Raw genomic sequence first — 17,642 nt, 5'->3', positions numbered from 1 at the left:
TGGATTTTCCCTGCATTTTACCTTTTTTTAGAAATCTACTAAATAGCAATAGCAGTTAGACTTATATACCGCTTCATAGGGCTTTCAGCCCTCTTTAAGCGGTTTACAGAGTCAGCATATCGCCCCCACAGTCTGGGTCCTCATTTTACCCACCTCGGAAGGATGGAAGGCTGAGTCAACCTTGAGCCGGTGAGATTTGAACCGCCGAACTGCAGCTTAGCAGTCAGCTGAAGTGGCCTGCAGTACTGCACTCTAACCACTGCGCCACCTCGGCTCTTATACAGTCACACGCAGGGCTGTTTCTGAGCTCCACTGCTCAGAATAAATTACCAAAAGGCCGGTGCATCACTAGGTGAGAAGCCTAGCTTGCATTATCAATGGTACATGGCCACAAAATGTCACAATTACCGTATTTTTCAGAGTATAAGACGCACTCCCCCCCCCCCCAAAAAAAGAGGCTGAAAATTTGGGTGCATCTCATATTCTGAATGTAGCTTTTTCAAAGCTTTTTTTCAGCCCTAATGAGGCGCTAATGAGTGAAGTGATCTTCGGCTTTCCCTGCTTTTCTCATTGCTTCTCTCGCCAATGATCAGCTATTTTTTATCCCCAATCAGGGGATAAAAAGCGTGCGTGCACCTGCTCAAAACCAGCAAACTTATGTGCTGAAGCTGACCAGACTAAGGGCACTAGCCAGCTAAATACCTGGTAGGCAGATTCCCCCCCCCCCATTTTCCTCCCCAAAAACTGTGTCTTATACTCCAGTGCATCTTATACTACGAAAAATACGGAACATTCATTATGCAACAAACTTGTGGCATAATGTACTATAATTTTTCATAGAATAAAAAACATTAGCCAATTTTTTTTAAATATGTAAATTTGTCTCTTTCTTTTTGCTGCAAGAGAATGAAACAACTAACTCTCTGGAAACAGTTAAAAATAAATAAAAGCACAGTGTGTGTGTATTTAATCTTTAGCCGTATAACTGCATTAACATTGCCACCTAACCTCCTTTTTCGCTATTTTTTAATTTATACTCAGGAGGGTATATAGCTGTCAGTATGAATGTTTTTTAACTTATCTGAAAAGAACAGCAACTTTTTCTGTCCCTGGATATTTTCCGCTACACTGTCCCAATGCATGAAACTTGCAAGGCCACTCGTCAGAATAAGGACATTTTGTCAGAACTCAGCACCTTTTTATTTATTTATTTTCTTTTGATGTGGCCTAACACATTAGGTGTACCACCTCAAACTACAAAACAGAACTCAAGTGGACTTTCTTTCATAGAAGAGATAAGCAAGCCATTGAAGGGAGACATTCAAAAAATAATTCCAGTGAAAGAGGCAAATGTGGTGAAAGAACCTCAAAATAACCCTGCCTTGAATTTGTTTGGAATAAGATGTGGAAGAGAGGAATATTGCATAGAATAGAATAGAATAGAATAGAATAGAATAGAATAGAATAGAATAGAATAGAATAGAATAGAATAGAATAGAATAGAATAGAATAGAATAACAGAGTTGGATGGGACCTTGGAGGTCTTCTAGTCCAACCCCCTGCCTATCCCTCTGCTTAGCCCTCTGTTTACTGATAGGCAAATTAGGTTATTCTGCCCTACAACTATAAAGACCATTCCTAGAAACTCTGCCATTCCGGTTTCTTACCTTCATCTACTGAAATATAGTTATAGAGTACTCCAAAGACTGGAGCAACCAAACAAAAAGTTGTACAGCCACTCAATCGAGCTCACAATCGATTGCTGAATATAATTATGCAGTGGGAATTGTTTCTGACAGGCCAATCAGTGGAATTGCCTACAGATTGGTCCAAGGTGGCCTCTCTTCCTAGCCTGCTAAAAGAAGGGGCAGTCAAATAAGATAACAGAATAACAGAGTTGGAAGGGATCTTGGAGGTCTTCTAGTCCCACCCCCTGCCTAGGCAGGAAAACCTACACCACTTCAGACAAATGGTTATCCAATCTCTTCTTAAAAACTTCTAGTATAGGAGCATTCACAACTTCTGGAGGCAAGTTGTTCCACTGATTAATTATTCTAACTATCATTCTCCTTAGTTCTAAATTGCTTCTCTCCTAATCAGTTTCCACCCATTGCTTTTTGTTCTGCCCTCAGGGGCTTTGGAGAATAGCTTGACTCCCTCTTCTTTGTGGCAACCCCTGAGATATTGGAACACTGCTATCATGTCTCTCCTAGTCCTTCTTCTCATTAAACTAGGCATACCCAGTTCCTGCAACCATTCTTCATATGTTTTAGCCTCCAGTCCCCTGATCATCTTTGTTGCTCTTCTCTGCTCAAACAAAGGAGGATCTCAATGTACACTTTTGCTGTGGCTCTGAAAGATATGTACTGGCTCTTTTACATCTGCAGCATCTGCACTGATGTTTAATGTAAAAAAGAAAGATAATATTTTGAGAGTTGTGGAGTATGAAAGACCTCTGACCTTTGTGGTTTTTAAGAACCAACACAACACCCATTTCAGATCTCCTGGATCACCTTCAGAAGGTAATCACTTTCAGTATAGTATACCTTTAGGAATGAATTAGAAAAAAAAACTAGCATTATAGCACAGAGCTATGGGTGAGCCCGAGTGCCTGCCACTTGTGCAAATGGAGCTGCCCGTTCGCCTGTGTTCACTCACCGCTGGTATATGTTATAACAGTGTTTCTCAACCTTGGCGACTTTAAGTCCTGTGGACCTCAACTCCCAGAATCCCCCAGCCAGCTCAGCTCAGATTCTGGGAGTTGAAGTCCACAGGACTTAAAGTCGCCAAGGTTGAGAAACACTGTTATAACATATACCAGCGGTGAGTGAACACAGGCGAACGGGCAGCTCCATTTGCACAAGTGGCAGGCACTCGGGCTCACCCATAGCTCTAGCTCTGTAAGGGGTAGACACTCATGTAAATGGACCTGTGCACCTGCCTGCCGCTCACATGCCAAACCCAAAAAGGTGGGGACCGCTGCAATTCAAGCTGACCAGGTGATAACCCAAGAATTGCTCTCTTTTTCAGATAGACTTCAATTCACATGTTTACAGATGTCTCTGTAAACGGAAGTGTAGATGATGTCAAAGAATGATACAGTTTCCAAACAATTGTACAGATCTCAGCTGATCCTTCAAATGGATTGAAGCCTTCTTGCCAACCTTTGGCTTCCGTCAACAGAGTAGAGTATTTATCCACCGCTGTTTCTCTGTGGCTTGGATCAAAAGAAGGTCTAAAACATAGTCCATTACCTCACTAAGTTGGCACAAGGTCCCGGCCACCGGCAGCTCTGATAAACCCTTTGGATTACTGTCTCCGAGCCATTCTGCACTTGACAGGAAACCGTCCGGGTGACGGTGTAGTGGCACCAATGACTGTAGAATAGAACACAAGACAAATTCTGTTATTCACGTTTAATGACTTGTTTTAGCGGTAGTTCACTCCAAATTCCAAAGACAAGCCAACAAGTACAAATTATCAGACTAAGACTGAATGCATGCCCAGGGTCCCAAGCTTGAGCACAAAGTCAGGTTTACAAGTCCTTATTAAAGGCCAAACAGGAATGGGGCCAATATAATCTTGGGGAGGGGAGGTGATAGTGATAACAGTCCAAGGGGCAGGGGTGCTATTGAAGTCAGAAAGGCTGACTTCAGGGCTCTGCCAGCCAACATTCCCTATTGCAGGGATATCAAACTCAAGGCCCACAGGCCAGATGTGGCCCACGAGGTGGCTAGATCTGGCCCACAGGACTGCCCAAGAAACAGCAAAGAACTGGCCCAGGCTGACCAGGCGTGGATCTGCAACCTGATGGTGTCCATCTGGGCTGGACCGCAGCCAGCCTTAGATCCCGTCTAACCTACCGGAGACCCCTAATTCCTCCCCAACCTCACCTGGCCCCCACAGGCGCCTCTCACATGAGCAATGTCAAGCTGGCCATGCCCAGTCAGCCGCCCTCCCAAGCACCATTTTAGCTGTCAGAGGGTTGCAGGAGGCCATCCCTGTTGAAAATGGAGCTCAGGAGCCTGTTTTCGCTGGCAGAAAAGCTTGGGCCCCGACACAAGTGACATCAAGCTAGCCATGCCCATCCTGGCCACGCCCAGCCCAGCCCCCAGAGGACAACCTCAATGCTGATCCAGCCCTCAATGAAATCAAACCCCGCCCTATTGGATGTTTCCCAGAGCATGCCTTTCTTGCCAGATTAGATAGGATAGAGAAAATGGCCCCATAAATGACTCAATCCTAAACTACAAAAGACTTTTAAAGGTTGCACCCAGAAACACACTTTGGCACCAGTATGCCAAAGTCATTAGTTCAAACTTTAGAATATTCCTCAAGGACAGTTCCATGTGAAGCATCTTGTAGCAGTCCTAGCGAGAGGACGCAAGCGGATGAATGATTGTAAACAGCGCTCTCTGGTTCAGGAATGAATGAACTGGCCCAAAGCCCTGAGCTCTGTAAAGAACCTCCTGGCCATGGCTACCATCTGAGTCCAGGAGGACTCCCAGATTGAGCATCATGTATGCCTGGGACAGTGGCAGCCCAATCAAAGATGAAAGGTCCCTGAAACCAGAAGGTCCAAAAACCCAGAGCCATTAAGTCTTGCTTGAACTGAGCTAAAGCTGGTTATATTCTACCAGGCCCCCACAGGCTCCACGCTCTGAACCTCGATAGTACTACTCAGGCAGCCTGGGGTAGAGATATTGATAGGTAAGCTCCCCGTTGGGAGCGCAAGTACGTTCAGCGAAGCGTTGTGAGAGTTGTGTTGGAGAACACACAAAGCAACATTCAGAGACACTGCAACACCAAAGTTTGGATGACCTCAGCCAGCAGCTTCATGCAGATATTCAGTAGGGGAGATTCTCAATCATACAGGTCATGGTTATCCCAAGGGTGCTTTTCCAAAAGGCAACTAGACTTTCTTGAAAATGTTTTGCTTCTCATCCAAGAAACTTCTTCAGAACTAGGATGAAAAGTAAAACGTTTTCGGGGGGGGGGACGACCAAAAGAGTCCAGTTACCTTTAGGAAAAGCACCCTTGGGACCTCAACTTATAACTGTTCATTTAGCAACCATTCAAAGCTACAATAGCACTGAAAAAAGTGGGTCATGACCAGCCCTCACATTTACAAATGTTGTAGCATCGGCAGGATCATGTAATCGTCATCTGTAGCCTTTCCAGCTGGCTTCCAACAAGCAAGGTCAACACAGGAAGCTGAATTCACTTAATGACTGCATGATTCCCTGAAAAAGCTGCCATGATTTGCTTAACAACTGTGGCAACAATGTTGTAAAATTGGGCTCAACTCATTTAACACCTGCCTTACCCAGCAACAGAAATTGAGGGTTACCTGTAGCTGGTGGTTGATCTGCTAAACTTTCTCTGCTAACATTTCTTATGCTCTTGTTATCTTAAACATATATCCAGATAAATGTAATGCCGGCCATCCCTGAGCTACATTTAGTAAATGCATGGCACTACAGGAAGCCTTCAATATCGCTGGCTCAGACTGACAAGCTGGCCATCTTTTCCTTGCCAGGAAATGCCAAGATAGGAAGATGAAGTAGAAAATATACTAAAGGAGGATTAAACTTTACAAAGATTTGACACTGAGGAGGGAGAACCTAGCTGTGTTTACATTACCCAATGCAGTTAAAATTTTGCATCCTGGGATGAAGGATTTCCTAGCAATAAAACAAGCAAGATAATTAAAAGCTTCTTTCTCGGTCCCTTGGATGCATCTTTTCATCTTTATGGGAATGACTCATGGCTTTGACCTCATGGGGCTGTAATTTTATGACAAAGGAAGAGTTTTTTTTAAAAAAAAATCTTTCACGTGAATGAGGACTTTTGCAGGGGAAAAACATCTGCAACATCCAAGACAAAAATGCCCAGTTCACTTCAACCTTCTCTAGTTGGAAACATCTTTCTTTAAAATATATATAGCACTTATAATTAGATTCTAAATTTACCCTAGATGGACTGACTGCCATGACATTAAAGTTTTTTTAAAAAAATACAAAAGGAAATTTAAAAATGTATTATTCCATGCTTCACAGAGACATCCAAGAATAGATAACGGTGAAGGGGAATTATTAATTTATAATCTATTAAATATCGCCTTAAAAAAGGACAAGCAAAAATGAAGAATGGAAGCAATAATTTCACAATTCCAAACACATCTAAATGTAGGAAAAGGTCGTATCATAGTTAAATGCTAAAAAAAACTAGGCCTAGTTCTTTTTCTCGTGGGGGCCGTTAGGATGTTTCTTCTGCTCCATATAAAGTGAATGAGGAAAATTTATGGTGGGACAAGAAAGATTTCCTCAAAAATTACACTTAAGGTAACTGTTTAAATGATGTCTAAAGAGAGAAAAACCATTAACAAAACATAAAGAAGGATGCCAATATTTTTCTTTTTAAACTGTTGGAAATTGTAGTATCTAGAAAACATACAGATAGACTCACAGGTTACTAAATAAAAATGTAAAATTGCAGGAATAAGGGGAAAATCCACTTACATTGGTCCCTTGGTACTCAACTGCTTTGAAACTCATCAAATTTAATATTCAACATATTTTGACATAAAATATTTGTCCCAGTACTCATTGTTTCTTTTGGTACTCAACGCATAAGCTCAATGGTGGGATTCCATCCACTCAACAACCAGTTCGCCGAAGAAAGTGAGTGTGTGTGCATGTGTGCATGCAAAACTTCTCTGCAGGTGTGTGCGCACAGCTTCCATGCATGTGCAGCTTTTGACATGCAGCGAGGGTTGACCGAGCAGCTTTTAGGGGCTGCTCCCCTCCATCTCTGCAATCCAGGGCAGTGGCTGCTTCTCTCTGCTGGTACTGAATGCTGGTTCTCTGTGCTGCGCACCTTCCGGATGGGACTTAGAGGAAAGCAGTGGCTCACAGCTGCTAAATTGCACAAGAGACGCTCTCTCTCCTAGCCACAGCACCAGCAGAGAGAAGCAGCTGCTGACCCAGAGATCACATGGAGCATCTCCGCGAGTGAATGAGCCTTGGCAAGGGATGGTTGCAAGATCTCCACTGCAGCGCTTCAGGTAAGAAGAACCGTCCAGTAGTTTGAGGGCAGAAGGGGGCAGAGCCATGCAGGCGGAGGCCCGGGGCAAGGCTGGAGCCGGGAAATGGCACATCCCCCCACCTGGCTGAGATTGGCGGCAAGCAGACAGTGGCTCTGGGGCAAAGCCGGAGCCAGGGAATGGTGTGTCCCTGGGCCCTGACCTGAGATGAAAGGCGAGCGGGTGCCTTGCTTGCCTTTGGTGAGCAGAGCAGGTGAGGCACAGAAATTAGCTGGATGGTCTGGACCATGTGGCAAAGGGAAAATAATATATAGGGCAGGGCAGGGCAGGGCTACCCGGTGGTCAATTTTACCAATTCTTCGAACTGCTCAAAATCATAACAACTGGTTCACCCGCACCAGTCCGAACTGTCTGAATCCCACCCTTGCACACTAGAACTTATCGGTGTCAGCTGCCTTGTGATTCACTACATTATTCCTTACAGGAAAAACTTGTTTGGTACTCATGAAAACCATTGGACCAAATGAATTATATGCAATACTATACTTACTTTTTTAAAGTACCCTTTTTAGCAGTGATTTTCAATCCTAGCAGCTTAAAGATGCGTGGATTTCAGCTTCCAGACTCCCCCAGCCAGCAAGCACTGCTTCTCAACCTTAGTAACTTGAAGATAAATGGACTAGAACTCCCAGAATTCCATGCGTCCAGGAGTTGCTAAGGTTGAGAAACACTGCTTTACAGTTCTAAATAAATGGATGCTACTGCCAAGGCCTATCCCATTTCCCAGTGCCTTGAGATTCAGTGTAAGACAGGAACATATTGACCTACCACTATACATGTGTTTCCCAACCAGGAGAACTTCCAGATGTGTAACTTCAACTCCCAGAATTCCCTAGCCGGTTTGGCCGTTGTGGAGAATTCTGGGGGCTAAAAGCCACACATCTGGAAGTTACTGTGGTTGGGAAAGACTGTTCTATATCAAAAGTTAACAAAAGCAAGCAAGGCCATGAGCTAAGAAACCAAACCCTCCTCTTGTGAAAACGAATGCTATGTTTCTTTGGAGAAAGAGTTTTATTTTGTTGCCCCTGAGAACTGTATTATTTAATTTGTCCTCTGCATGCAGGAACCGTAAAGATTTGACTGCGTGCTTAGTCTTATATAAACCTCCTATTCCATAGTTTTTGGAAATAAAATTGGGAAGTAAACACTAATAAAATATTAACACATTTTTTAAACATTTTAACATGCCATTTTAAAACAAAACATGAGGAGGTAATACGGTATCAATCATTATGAAAGCAAAAAGGAGTATAGAAATACCCACCCAATTTTTCTGTGCTCTAACATTCCAGCTACTGGACATGGATTTCCCGAATAGTACTAAATATATTAAGGTAAAGGTTCCCCTTGTACATATGTGCTAGTAATTCCCGACTCTAGGGGGCAGTGCTCATCTCCATGTCAAAGCTGAAGAGCCAGCGCTGTCCGAAGATGTCTCCATTGTCATGCGGCTGGTTGAAGGCGCACAGAATGCTGTTACCTTCCCATCAAAGGTGGTTCCTATTTTTCTACATGCCTTTTTAGATTCCTTCAAACTGCTAGGTTGGCAGAAGCTAGGACAAGTAACAGGAGCTCACTCCATTACACAGCACTAGGGAATCCCACCGCCAAACTGCCGACCTTTCTGATTGACAAGCTCAGCGTCTTAGACACTGAGCCACCGTGTCCCTTACTAAATATATTAGGATTCTTCATTTTGGAAGCCCCAGGACACTACAACCATCATGAGTCAATTTTGATCACGTGACCATGAGGATGCTGCACCAGTCATAAGTATGAAAAATGGTTATGTCACTTTTTTCAGTGCCATTGTAACTTTGAACAGTTACTAAATGAACTGTTGTAAGTCAAGAACTACCTGTAATTTCAATTATTCTGAAAAAAGAAGGAGTATAGGAATAGGAATAGGTAAAGGTAAAGGTTCCCCTCTCACATATGTGCTAGTCATTCCCAACTCTAGGGGGCGGTTCTCATCTCCGTTTCAAAGCCAAAGAGCCAGTGCTGTCTAGAGCCAAGGTGGCGCAGTGGTTAAATGCAGCACTGCAGGCTACTGCTAGATCAGCAGGTCAGCGGTTCAAATCTCACCGGCTCAGGGTTGACTCAGCCTTCCATCCTTCCGAGGTGGGTAAAATGAGGACCCAGATTGTTGGGGGCAATATGCTGACTCTCTGTAAACCGCTTAGAGAGGCCTGAAAGGCCTATGAAGCGGTATATAAGTCTACTGCTATTACTATTGCTATTGCTAAAGACATCTCCGTGGTCATGTGGCTGGCATGACTAAATGCCAAAGGTGCACAGAACGCTTCCCACCAACGCTTCCCAAAGGTGTTCCCTATTTTTCTACTTGCATTTTTACATGCTTTCGAACTGCTAGGTTGGCAGAAGCTAGGACAAGTAACAGGAGCTCACTCCGTTACATGGCACCAGGGATTCGAGCCGCTGAATTGCCGACCTTTCCGATTGTCAAGCTCAGCGTCTTAGCCAGTGAGCCACCACATCCCTAGTATAGGAATACCCACCCAATATTTCTTCCAAGCTTTTTCTTTACTTTAACTACTGGAGACGGACTTCCCCAATAGTACTACATATATTAAGGTTCTTTATTTTGACAGATGTTATTTCCACACATATATTTGGGGAGTGTAACAAGTACTATAGGATTCTGCATGCTAAGCGAAAAGAGAGCAGATCTGCATAGCATTCGCATACTAATGTATTATCTTATTTGACAAAATGCACGTGTACACCCTACATACAAACTAGCCTATCCATATGCATTACAAGCAACAAAAATATTTGTTATCCTTTCTGTAAACGAATATCTTAACTGTTCTTATGAGGCTTTTCCAAGGCTTTTCACCAAAAGGCAATAAAATACCACCATCTTAAATTCCAGACTTTACAAACATCCTACCACCAGCATTACATACAGATGGCCCAGTGCAAGACATCGTTAAAAATGCAGTTGGCACAAACCCAGAATATACCAATAGATATAGCAATGCTTCTCCATGTGGAGAAAAATGTACTGATTCACGTTTTAACTCTCTAGTGCTCATAGTTCAGAGGTGGTATTTAGCCGGTTCGCACCGGTTTGCCCAAATTGGTAGTGGAAATTTTTCCCAGTTCGGTGAACCGGTAGCGATGGCCAGCTGGCCATGCCCCTGAACTGGTCCCCCTGCTGGTTGGTCACTCTGCCCGCCCGGTCGCCGCTCGCTGACCTCGATGCTTTGCATACCGGCTCTCAAAGAGGAGGAGACTGGCTGCAGAAAAGTTCTCCGGTCAGCGAAAAATCTGCAGCAGCAGCCGCCATGTTCTGGAAGCCAGGCCACTAAAGGAAGGGAAACAGGGGTGACTGGCGAAGGGAGGGCAAGAGTAGATACAGAGAAATCCTAAAAAATTTCCTACCTTTTCCTATGGGCGTGGTGGGTCATGTGACAATGCTCCTCTTAGCCATACCTACCAAACTGATAGCGAAAATTTTTGAAACCCACCAGTCATAGCTGCTTGTCTTTTTGAAACAGCCGAGGTGGCGCAGTGGTTAGAGTGCAGTACTGCAGGCCACTTCAGCTGACTGCTATCTGCAGTTCGGCGGTTCAAATCTCACCGGCTCAAGGTTGACTCAGCCTTCCATCCTTCCGAGGTGGGTGAAATGAGGACCCAGACTGTGGGGGCAATATGCTGACTCTGTAAACCGCTTAGAGAGGGCTGAAACCTCTATGAAGCGGTATGTAAGTTTAACTGCTATTGCTATTGCTAAACCATGTGTGCCTGAAAAAGGTTCAGCAACTGTCTTAAAGATATAGAATTCCACCTGTGCTGAGCAGATCAAGTTTAATTTCTCAATGACCTCTTACATCACAGGTTAACTCAGTAGAGTGATTCTTTCTTATCTTATAGTCACTGAAATGCCTGGCTTTTCTTCCCACAGCTCTAGGAACACACCGCTTTCTGCATAGTCAATGGTTTAGAATATTGGAGAGATATTATAAATGTCGTAATAACTACTGCAACATGTTGGCACCTCCTGAATGGCTGTAGAATAGTTTTGCCTAATCTTGGCACCTTCTATAGTAGTTATGAGCCACAGTGGCTCATATCTATATCGCATATAAATCCAATAAAAAAACAAACAAACAAACAGTGACATGGTGGTTAGAGTGCAGTACTGCAGGCTACTTCTGCTGACTGCCGGCTGCCTGCAATTTGGCAGTTCAAAGCTCACCAGGCTCAAGGTTGACTCAGCCTTCCATCCTTCCAAGGTGGGTAAAATGAGGACCCAAATTGTTGAGGGCAATATGCTAATTCTGTAAACCACTTAGAGAGGACTGTAAAGTAGTATATAAGTCGGAGTGCTATTGCTATATGGACATATGGGCTCCCCAATTTCCCATGAACAGCATGGTCACTTGTGAGAATTCTGGGAATTGAAGTTCACAGCTCTGGAGGGTTCCCAACCTAGGCTGGCAAAGCTGACTGCACCAAATATGAAATTTCAAAAAAATGGTCCAAATAGGTTTTTGACTGTTGAGAAAAATATTCAAAAACATTATTCTTTTGGCTCTATTGTAGGAAGACATTCCGGGGTGTCCTCAACTTACAAACTTATTTGAGCACAGAATTATGGTCGTAATCTGCCCGTCTTAAGCAGATTATATGACTGAGCCTAATTGTATGGCCATTTGTGCAGTGATCATTAAACAAGCGGAACAGTCATTAAGAGAATCCATTGTCCACAATGGGTGTGTGTTTTTTTGCCGAAAACTGGAAATAAATGCTGGCCTCCAGCAAAAAAATAAATAAATAAAGGTCACGTGGCTGTGGGATGCTGCAAATGTAAATGCTGGCTGGGTGCAAAAAATTGTGATCAAGTGACTGGGGGGGGGGTGCATTGTAATAATTTGAATTGGGTCATAAATAGCCCCAAAGAGGTCAGTCATAACTCTGAACTGTCGCTAAGCAAGCAGTGAGAGGTTAAGAATTACCTGTCATGATTTTTTACATAGCACAGGGGTGTCAAACTCAAGGCCTATCGGCCAGAACCAGTCCACGGGGTGCTTAGATCTGGCTCAAGGGGCCGCCCTGGAAACAGCGAAGGACTGGCCTACGGTGCCTCTTCCAGTGAAAACAAAGCTTGGAATGGTTATATGCAGCCCTCCCAAGCTCCATTTTTGCTGGCAAAGGGTTGCAGGAGGCCATACCAGCCGAAAACGGAGCTTGGGAGCCTGTTTTCACTGGAAGAAAGCTTGGGCCACCACAGGGGCCCCAACACAAGTGACATGAAGCTGGCCACCCCCACCTTGGCAACGCCCACCCCAGCCCCCTGGGGTCAAACACAACCCTGATGCAGCCCTCAATGAAATCAAGTTTGACACCCCTGACATAGCAGCTAGAATGAAGTAAGCAACCTGCCTGTCGTAGAAATAGTGGGAGAAAAGTACTTCAAAATTCCAGGTACCATTTATTTTTATTTATTTATTTACTATTTATATCCCACCTTTTTTTAAAAAAAATAACTCAGTGTGGTGAACACACCTAGTACTTCTATCTCCTGTTTTCTCCACAGCAACAAACCTGTGGTGTGAGTTGGGCTGAAAGACATTGGCTGGCCCAAAGTCACCCAGTAGGTTTTTCATGCCCGCGGCAGAACCCGAACTCACAGTCTCCTGATTTCAGATCTTCTTTATGTTTAATTGGTTTGGTTTGGTTTGGTTTATTGGATTTATATGCCACCCTTCCCCCAAGGACTCAGGGCGGCGTACAACATTAAAAAAATACATATTACAAAAGTTTAAAAAAAATTAGATGGCATATCCAAAAAAAACAAACCCAATTAAGATTAACAATAACATTTGTTTAAAAAAAATCGATTAAAATTAACAATAATCAATAATTTGTTTTGTTTTGTTCAGGCCAGGCTGGCTTGCTGGAAAAGCCAACTTTTTAGGGCGCGTCGGAAGGACCAGAGGTCGGGGATTATATGAAGCTCCGGGGGCAGCTCATTCCAGAGGGAATGCAGAATTAGATGCCTCTTGAATTGCCCAATGCAATTTCTCAGCGAAAGCAAGCAATAATGCTTTTTTGACTTCCCAGTCTAGACGATACCTTTGAAATTTCCTAACAATTTCACATTCACATACTCATCAGGCCAGCCCTGCTTAATTTCCGAGTGCAAAGTCAGTCAAGTGCATCCAGCTAAAACCAGTGGTTGCAAAAGAGATAAGTGATCGTACAATGGATATACTTCAGTGAGTACACAGAATTTTACAAAAGCCCGTTTTTGGATTGTCACCCTAAGGTTTTAAAATCAGAACAATATAATGAGAAGAGCAAATGAAACAACACAGCCAGAAAATGAAATCCAGATTTTTAAAAAGCAGATAGAGCAAATAAAAAAAAAATAGTTAGTTCTAAATTTCTTCAGGCTTTCTTTGCCAAACATCTAAAACAAGAGTGAAGAGGATTTGGGGCAACTTGAGAAGGCTTTTCCCATTTTTTAGCATCACTGCAAAAAAAAGTCCTCATCTCCAAGATTACTATGTTGCCTGCCAACACCTTCTTTGGGAATCTGACAGGATATGAAACACAGGGCCAGCCTCCAGATCATTTATTTCAAGCATACTTCCAAGCCTCCAATAATCCCTACTGGCATCCTTAGAGAATTAAAATTAGGGGCTACGTTACGGAAGCGGAGAACATTCTGGAAAACTGGAAGGGATGGTGGGAAGCAATCTCATTAGCGGTCTTCTATAATGAGGAGGAACTTTCTGACAGTGAGAACAACCAACCAATGGAACAGAAGTTTCCTTCAGAAGTTGTGGGGGCTTCACCACATGAGACTTTCAAGAAGAGATTAGACTGCCATTTGTCAGAAATGGTGTAGGGTCCCCTGCTTGAGTGAGGGAGTTGGACTAGAGGACCTATAAGGTCCCTTCCAACTCTGTTAATCTGTTAAATTGAATTATTTCTGTCTAAACATATAAGTAGTTCTTGACTTATGACCATAATGGCGCCTGCCCATTTCTGTTGTCACTCATGACAATTGTAAAGCAAGACCATCACATGACTGATTTAATTTTATGACCTTTTTTGCAGGGGTCAGTAAGCAAACAAAATGCTTGTTAAGTGAACTTATCGTTTGTTTGGGGTAGGTTTGACTGAAAATCTAAAGTAAATTCAGGTTTTTGGCAAAAACAATGTAGCAATAGCAATAGCAGTTAGACTTATATACCGCTTCATAGGGCTTTCAGCCCTCTCTAAGCGGTTTACAGAGTCAGCATATTGCCCCCAACAGTCTGGGTGCTCATTTTACCCACCTCGGGAGGATGGAAGGCTGAGTCAACCTTGAGCCTGGTGAGATTTGAACCGCCGAACTGCAGATAACAGTCAGCTGAAGTAGCCTGCAGTACTGCACTCTACCCACTGCACCACCTCGGCTCTTGTAACAATGTAAAATGCAGTCATGTGACCCTAGGATGCTGCAAACCGCCATAAGTGCAGGCCAGTTGCCAAATGCCTGAAATGAGGTCACATGACCATGGAGGGGTATTGTAACTTCAGAACCAGGTGGTAAGTACCCCCAGGGAGTTCTGACAGTACTTTGAATAGTTGTGACTAATTGTAAACCAAGGACTACGTGTATTCACAAATCTGTTGCAGCTATTTGTAAGAGTGTCCATAGCAGGCTCTCAGAATTGCAAATATACTCATCCTTGGCCTGGCTTCTACAGATATAAACATATCTCCCCTGGCTCATGTAAAACCTTCAATACCTCTACTTGCCTTCAGAAGTTATAGGTACTCCACCACTGGAGGTTTTTAAGAAGAGATTGGACAGTCATTTATCTGGAATGGTATAGAATCTCCTGCTTGAGCAGGGGGTTGGAGTAGAATAGGGGTACCCAAACTTAGCAACATTAAGATTTGTGAACTGGGGAATTTTGTGAGTTGAAGTCCACAAGTCTTAAAATTACCAAGTTTGGAGACACCTGGACTAGAAGATCCCTTACAACTGCACTCTACTCTACTCTACTCTACTCTACTCTACTCTACTCTACTCTACTCTACTCTACTCTACTCTACTCTACTCTACTCTACTCTACTCCCTAGCTCTAGGTTCTCTCCATTAAATAATATTATCTGATGGGACTTAGGAAGTGTGCCTTCTTTGACACAGCACCTGCCCTCTGCTCACAGTTGTTAAGGGAATCCCTGCAGTTGCTAAATTAGTTACTACAGTTGTTAAATGAATCTGGCTTCCCCATTGACTTCGCTTGTCAGAAGAAAGTCACAAGACGGGGATCGTATGACTCTGGAACCATCCAAAATATGAGTCAACGGCCAAGTGTCCAAATTCTGATCACGTGACCATGGGGATACTGCAATGCTTGTAAGTGTGAAAAACGGTCATAGGTCACTTTTTTTTAGTGCTGTAGTAACTTCGAACTGTCACCAAAGTTGTATGTCAAGGACTAACTGTATTCAAAAATCTGATCCAGGCCCCATCAGGTCTGTACGTCTTATTTGCTAGTGATTTTAAGTATGCCGCTCAGGGAGTTTTTTCAGATCTAGATGCAGGTGAAAGTACTTTATATAAATAAATGATCATGACCTTGGCATTTAGGAATCTAGGAATAGATGGATCCTTCACTCTGTAAATTTAATAGCAGGGTATCTTAAAAGCATGTTATCAGCACAAACTACTGCATTCAATTATCTTCTTGTTTACCTAAAGATAAAAGTTCTCTGTGCAATACCCAACCGAGAGCAATATTTGAGAACGGAAAAAAATGGTAGGAGCATTTTGCTAAGGCTTGAGTTTGTCTTCTATTCCCTCTAGATTTACTCCCTGGTGAGTCATTGCAGAAATATCTTGTTTCTCTTTAAGGGACGGCTGGAATTTCAATAAAAACTCAAAGGTCATGGACACAGAATGGGAAAGGGGATGATCAATAAAACCATTAAGAACTTTAAAATTAAAAAAGGGTGTGGGAGGGGGGTCATTTGTTTCATATATCAAACTCAGGGGTGGTATTCATTTACCTTCCCTACCAGTTTGCAAATGCGAGCATGAGCTGTTGGCGAAAAAATGGCCTAAATGGGATGCCATAGAGCAGGGGTGGGTGGGCGGGGCCACCTGCAATTTCAGTCACCAGTTTGGGTGAACCAGTTCAAACCGGGAGAATACCACCTCTGATCAAACATCTCACTAACTTGTGAGGATTCCTATTAGAGATAGTCCTCGACTTACAACAGTTCATTTAGCGACCGTTTGATGTCACTGAAAAAAGTGACTTAATGACTGTTTGGGACACTTCTGAGCAATGCAGCTTCCCCACAATCACATGATTAAAATTTGGATGCTTGGCAACTGGTTCACATTTATGATGGTTGCAGTGTCCTGGGTCACGTGATCCCCTTTTGCGACCTCCTCGCAATGGGGAAGCCAGATCCACTTAACAACCATATGAGTATCTTAACAACCGCAGTGATTCACTTAACAAATGTGGCAAGAAACATCATAAAAGGGGGCAAAATTCACTTAACAACTGTCTTGCTTAGCAACAGAAATGTTGGGCACAACCATTTTAGATTTTGCCCAATAATCAAAACCCGCATTTGAAAAAAAGATAGATGAAAGACTTTGGGGGAGGGCCAAAAGGAAGGGGGAAAAAGTTTGAAACTGAATTATGTACAAACAATGAACATGTTATTGCTAAAATGTATACACTTTTATTGAGATTTGAAACAGAAGAGGAGCAAGTTAAAGAGTGCATGATAAAATAGGCAAAGAATTTTGGTTATAACATACAGATGGACCAACGGGAGAGAATGTAGAAAAAAGGACAGAAATTCACATTGTGTTCCAACTAAAAAGAGAACTCTTATAAAATGATGTATGATCAGTATAAGACTCCAGAGAAACGATCAAACATGTATAAAATTACTTCTAATCAATGCTGGAAATGTGAAAAATATGAAGAGGCATTTTATTATGCATAGTAGACTTGCAAAAAACCAAATGAAAATCAGATTCAAATACAAACAATGACAAAGTTTTGAAGATCAATATTCAGATGAAAACAGAACTTTTTGGTTAAGACTGAAGGAAAAATGATTTTGTATATAATAACTGCAGCAAGACTATTTTATGCACAAAGATGAGAAAAATAATAAAATACCCACAACAAGAGGAGTGGATTGTGAAGTTGGTGGTACTTGTAGAAATGTGGAAGCGTAAGGATTGGTCACAAAGTTACTTTTTCATCACTGACATTAGTATGAACAGTCATTAAATATGGCAGTTCGCTAAATGAGGACTAGCTGCTTTTCCCTCTTTTCTTTGTTTAAGGTGATATGGCCATTGCATTGATGATAGTAAGCCAGCAATGTTAGCTACCAATAACTTACTAGGAGGAAGAACATCTCCATTGTCAATATTGACCCTAGCTATTTCTTGCACTGCCGTTGCATTGCTATGACTACAAGATGCACCCTATCAAGAATTTCTAAATAAGGAAAAAGGAAGTGCTAGAAG

The 17,642-nt window shown here is 42.8% G+C and overlaps 1 protein-coding gene across 1 annotated transcript in view; it reads right to left on the bottom strand.

Moving 5' to 3' along the window:
- The window catches only part of COL26A1 (collagen type XXVI alpha 1 chain), a 218,746-nt gene that overhangs the window by 163,691 nt on the left and 37,413 nt on the right, over positions 1–17,642 (bottom strand). Inside the window, exon 2 of the mRNA XM_032216118.1 lies at positions 3,255–3,377. Within this exon, the coding sequence (XP_032072009.1) occupies positions 3,255–3,377 (123 nt within the window). The remainder of the gene's footprint in view (positions 1–3,254; positions 3,378–17,642) is intronic.

Source organism: Thamnophis elegans, chromosome 4 (genome assembly GCF_009769535.1).
Source record: "Thamnophis elegans isolate rThaEle1 chromosome 4, rThaEle1.pri, whole genome shotgun sequence".
NCBI lineage: Eukaryota > Metazoa > Chordata > Lepidosauria > Squamata > Colubridae > Thamnophis > Thamnophis elegans.
This window is presented reverse-complemented; position numbering and strand designations above follow the sequence as displayed.